This window comes from Varroa destructor, unplaced genomic scaffold, assembly GCF_002443255.2.
Source record: "Varroa destructor unplaced genomic scaffold, Vdes_3.0 BEIS01000001.1, whole genome shotgun sequence".
NCBI lineage: Eukaryota > Metazoa > Arthropoda > Arachnida > Mesostigmata > Varroidae > Varroa > Varroa destructor.
Window position 1 is genome coordinate 50709402 of NW_019211454.1, and position 5575 is coordinate 50714976.

Consider the following 5575-nt stretch of genomic DNA (forward strand, 5'->3'; position numbering starts at 1 on the left):
TGTCCTAGGAACAGACGTCGCTAGCCGAGAGCGCTCCAGGGTGTAAAGCCCTTCTATGTTGTCCTTCTTCCTCCGTATGCGTAGAATTTCATCAGCATTAGGCCGTTGTTTGCTATCGGGAACTCTCGTTCCAGAGCAAGCTGATGAGAGGGCAAAGCTTACACTGTAGCAGCAGCAGCGGATAACAAAGCGGCTAACAACGCGATCCACGGAAGTGTGGTTGTTTAAGGACACTTGGTGGCCTGTCAACAGGCGTCGGGCTAAACGCAACTATTCCACACATATCTCGTGTAATAGATTTTGCCGTTTATTGGCTTGGTTTGCTAATAGTAAAGTAGTCGTCACAGTAACAAAAAGTATGATGTAGCAGTAACAGCACTGATAATTAGACTCATAGAATCTAGTAACCGGCAGGACAACCAGCCATTATTGTGCTTGAGTGATACTGTCTGTATACGTGGGTGTGCCGCATACGGTTGGATTAGTCAATTTTCAACGTAAGTTCAGAAACGCCCTTTGCATAGCTGTGTACGACTCACGTGTTTACAACAAAAACCCTGTCTGTTAGCTTAACGCGTAATGCTGTCGCCAGTTTCACCCGTAATCGTTAACATACCTCGTGTACACTTTATGTGCCACAATTAGAAATTCTCGAACGTGCAGAGGTCATCTATCGGATCGCGGTGGGGTGATCGATAAGGGACACCGAGGTTAATGGCTGGGATGAGAATAATGGAGGCGCTCATGTGGTGCGCCAGCTGCAAGCCATTGATTCAGTGCTTTCGAGGAGATGCGTTACCCGAAGATAGGACCCAAGCTGCGTACACGTCGCAATTTCAGATACCTCCACGAAGGGGATCGAACTATCAGGGCATGTATTGTGAGGATTTCCTTTGAAATTCAAATTCATATTTTAGTACTTAATCGATACGTATTAATTCAAATATTATTTTCACTGAATTTTATATCCCGGTGACCCTAAAAGAACTACGGATCCACTGTAACATCCGAATTCAAGCGTCAGCTCAGACCTCGTAAATAGCGCTCTAGGCACAATTTGCCACCAACTAAGGTCCCTCTCCAAATTTCGCTAAGGCCAAATGGTCGGTGATATTATACGGACAAGTTAGTATTCTTAGTAAACGTCTTTTTACTACTCCACAATTGAACGTATATGACACACAGCTAGGACATATCTCACTGTCGTCTACTTTATTCTCAATATCCCGCCATAATAGCAGAGACATTGCTATGGAGGTTTAACGCATCGACATGTAAAAGTGGAATATGTCGTCTACTGGACTTTAAATCAGATTTAAGGAACCTGTTATTGTCAAGATTGTAAACGATGATATTTATGCCAGCGTTTCTGAACTTTTTTCAAGGTCCCTTACAGACAACTGGCTTGTTGTCTTAACTACTTTTTGATTAGCATCTCCTTGTCAATTCGATGCCGGAGCTTCTAACTTCTTGAAAGCTTAATTTGTTGCTTCTTAGGAACCTTCCCATCCACGAACAAATGTAGATTACGTGATGGCATGGCTAATGTGATTTGAAAACTTGATCTTTTGATCAAGTTTTCAAACTGTTATGTGAAAGCTAAATTTACCAGAATTAATATTTTCCCTCGTATAAGCATCTTCAACATAGAGGATGATGACATAAACACTGATCGCTGGTCTTCGCTCTCTCGTAGTTTCGACATCCTGCAGGTCACATGATGACCTTCTAGACGCACAACCTTACAATCGTGTTTCTTCAGTCCTCCGCAGAAGAACTGAAATCTCTAGTTTCATTTCTAGGGAATTAAATCGTCTGTTCAGACACGCACATAACATGCAAATAATAAGCTACAGGGATGCCTTTCTTATAAGTCCGAGTGTATAAAATTTTGATATTTATTACTTGAGTTGGAATTTTAAGTTAGTTAGCCGCAAAGTTAGCCGAATTTGAACCAATTAATAAATGCTACTATTTTTTTGTCCCAAAAAAATGCTACATATACAATTGTGTATTTACTATGCAGGTTTTAATGAACTTTCGGAAGAGGGTTTATTTAAACTCCGTTCCACATCAGCAGCTTCATCAACGCAAATCCAGCCCGAACTTTACGCCGACTCTCTTGAGGAGAACGACGGATTTACACTCGACGGGCCACCTTTCCTTGGGGATCGAGTCAAACGGGAAGAAGTTGGGGCTTCTCATGGAACGCTTGTCCTAACAACGAAAGCCCACGATGACAAACAGTGCGTTCGTAGATGCAAGGGCCCATGTATCATATTTTAGTTAACCATGTCGCTCGACTTCCTGCATTAAATAACTTTTACGTATCCACAAAGCTCCGTATGTTTCCATATTGACTCGATGCATGTTATATTTCCCATGACTTTCTCCTTTTAGAAGATGAATTGATTAGCTCGATATTAAAGGAAATTGAGTTTTACAGTGTCAACGGAAGTGTACTGGCCGTAGAGTTAGAAAGCAAGTTCTAGTATATGGAGGGTCCTCCGTAAACTACACCAGATACGTTGCAAACGCCTAGCTAATGAGTGAAGCAATATTTAAGAGCAGTGCTGCATGTAAGACTTGACATGTTTAATTAAGCAATGAGCAAGAGCTTATGAACGAGGCAGTGGCGTATCTTCATCAAAAGCTGGTATGCCTCACTAGAGGAGCGTCATCGTGTGTACCATAGTAATCAACGATTTCTTTTGCTTGAACGATCTCCCTATGTAGTAATGAATAATAGTCTGATAATAACATTTTTCAATGACAGGATATGCCTGCGATTTTGCGATATTCGAGGGCTACCCGACAAAGGTCTGACCCGATCACGAAGCTATTGGATAACGGCTCGAGTGACCGTTGGAAAGTGCAGCAAGAAATGCCGCGCCGTTCGAGTTAATGAACAAGATGCCACTACAAGTCTGAACGAAGAACTCCATTTTTTAGGGTCAGCAGGTGATTCATTACACGTACGTATACAGTTATCTTCACCACATCTACAAACAAATTGACCGATAAGACCGATATCGTAAAATATCTTTAGAGGAAACTTACGCTGACAGCAAAACGTCGCTGATAATACGCGTATGAGCGATACGCGTATACATGCGTTTTGATACCATTATAGTATAGCTTAGCATGGCAGCTATCGATCACACCAAGGCATATGCACGGATTCAACGCCAATAAACGCATACCGAAGCAAAATTATCGTTCATCGTACCACTTGTAACTCTTCTCTATATATATATATATATATATTGACTCTCTTCAGATAGCTGTTTTTGAAGACAGTGGTAAGGAACGCCCGTTAGACCAAACACACGTTTTGGGTTACTGTCAAGTGGCCTTTAAACGCGTTACGGAGGGAAGAAATACGAACGAGGGCGAAACCCTTCACACCTGTTTTTTGACACAAGCTCCTGTAAGTAGAAGCACCAGTTCAACTTGTTTGTGGCCTGTACTGCTGAACACTATTTTCACGATAGGGAATCTTAATAAACATGTTCTTGATAACTGCTATAACTTTAAGAACTTCAGCGCTAGCAGCAAGTTGTTTTTTTTTAATGAATATGTAATATATTGTATTCGTCATATATAAACTGTCCTCTCACGGGTCAAATATAACTATGTGTATGTCCATAATGACGAGGTTTAAAAATCCAAAAAGGTAACCACTCCAACGGGTCAACTGCTTTTGTCTATGAGTTACGAGAATGCCAACTTACTAACAGTTGCGATCGTTAGAACGAAGGGTCTACCAGAGTCGATAATAAAAATCACGTTACGTTGCAACGGACAAAAGGTAAGAGCTTCATGAATCTAAGATTTAACACTTTAAGGAGCGATTCCTGGCGGCAAACCCGTTCTTCACTTTAGTTCTCATTCGAGCACATATTGCATGAACTTGAAAGAAAAAAGGGATTTTTCTTAAAAGCTATTAATTCATTATAGTCGTCCAGTACTTTATTAAAAGAACACTACTTTTACTAATATTCTAACAGAGATACTTTGCTTGTTTTTCCAATTTTTGCCTTTTTTTTTTATCATAATCATAGATCGTCCGCTACTCCCACTAATTGGGTTACACTATACATCAAATGCCTTCTACAGTTTTAGCTATATTTCGATTTTTTTAGATAGCACAGGTGCTAATTGCGTTGGAGCTATTAGGTCCCAAGCGAGAACCTTTCTGTTTAAATCAGCTATTCAAACAAGCGGAAATGTAACGAAACATGTAGAAGATCCTAGGATAAGTGGGATAATACTGAAAAAGAATGCCCAGTCAACATCCGCAATAGACCATCTATAAATATGACGACGGTAAAAGTGCCGCACGAAATATATAACCATCCGTAAATAGGTGGGCGTGGGTTGCTGAAGAGCAGTATGACTGAACGCAACGGCACATATTGCGTTGTTATCAAGTCAAGCCAGTAGTTATTTGTTGTATCATTATAACGCGATGAGAAATAGTTGTGTTAAGTTTTAGGTAATTATGTTCATTGAATTCTCATGCGACCATATTTGCAAAAATCTATGATTTCGTATTTCCCCCCCACGTACTAATGATCCGCCTAAATTTCCCAAGTGACTTGTAAACTTAATGGACCAAACACGACTTGTTGCATTCTATCTCTCATTGTAGATAAAGAAGGGCCGCGTCATGGGCTGTGGGCCGATCTACAATCAATCGTTTAAGTTCCTTTTGCCTGAACAGTTTATAAGTTCGAGCTCAGTAGTTATTTCGCTGTTACCTGGGAACCGTAAACTACGCAGAACTGGAAACCGTAATGCATGCTGTATCTCAGGGCCCTGGATGATGTTTTCAAATGGACGTCTCACGCACTGGGGAGAAATGTTAGTGCTGAAGAAGCCGGTTTTGCAGTGGAGATTACTGTATCCTATTTAAGTTCAACTTTAAATGTCGGATAAAAACTGCCGACTTACTGATCTTTCCAGGTGTTTTTCAATAAAAGCGTCCTGACCAAGCTCTTGTTGTAGTTATTTCTCGTCTACTAGTTATATGTAAAATAATAATTTTCACTTTCGTTTCATGTAAATGATATAACACGACGGTACGTAGTGTTATATTGATATCATTTTAATAAAATTTAAAATAACGTAAATCAGTGTTCTTCTTTCCACTGCCGTACCATCTTTTACGTACGGACTTTCATATTTATGTCTATAATGATTTCATCTGCGACGGGTGAAACCTAAAAAATCAATTTTGAATCTAGGACATAGTATTAAACCTGGACCAGTTATCTCGGAATTCTGTATTCATACAATAATGTCATGCTTCACACATCTTGTAGTCTTTAATCGGAAGTTATTATAGATAGGTCTTTTGCTCTAAATAAAAACTCCAGACATATATATATATGCGACATACATACAACTCAATTGGGCTTAATATAGTTGGGCTTCTCGAGTAAACTCGAGGGTCCACAGCATGTTTATATTTAACGCTTATACAGGTATGGTCATGCGTCTGATACATCCGCTAAAATGTTCTCTTATTATGACTACCTATCCCATGGTATTTCTATCAACATACAAAATA

General features: G+C 39.9%; 1 protein-coding gene across 3 annotated transcripts; it reads left to right on the forward strand.

Annotated features, from left to right (window-relative positions):
- Nucleotides 1–26: 26 nt before the first annotated feature.
- Nucleotides 27–4997, forward strand: LOC111243182 (synaptotagmin-1-like). Of its 3 annotated transcripts, none has more exons than XM_086977122.1 (7): nt 27–497; nt 646–880; nt 2027–2246; nt 2777–2975; nt 3281–3430; nt 3677–3811; nt 4655–4997. In XM_086977122.1, exons 2-7 carry the CDS (start codon nt 715–717, stop codon nt 4916–4918), a joined length of 1134 nt encoding a protein of 377 aa, XP_086833248.1. In that variant the 5' UTR covers nt 27–497; nt 646–714; the 3' UTR covers nt 4919–4997. The 3 variants fall into 3 exon arrangements, with proteins under 3 accessions (XP_086833248.1, XP_086833249.1, XP_022644109.1); XM_086977123.1 differs by having other exon boundaries at nt 27–290; XM_022788374.2 differs by having other exon boundaries at nt 35–497; nt 646–871.
- Nucleotides 4998–5575: the final 578 nt, after the last annotated feature.

Bases quoted from the DNA above. Each gene is read 5' to 3' on its own strand.
- LOC111243182 (XM_086977122.1), top strand. From the start codon at position 715: ATGGCTGGGATGAGAATAATGGAGGCGCTCATGTGGTGCGCCAGCTGC. The intron at 2,976-3,280 runs GTACGTATACAG...GACTCTCTTCAG, and splicing joins CAGCAGGTGATTCATTACAC to ATAGCTGTTTTTGAAGACAG. The intron at 3,431-3,676 runs GTAAGTAGAAGC...AAATCCAAAAAG, and splicing joins GTTTTTTGACACAAGCTCCT to GTAACCACTCCAACGGGTCA.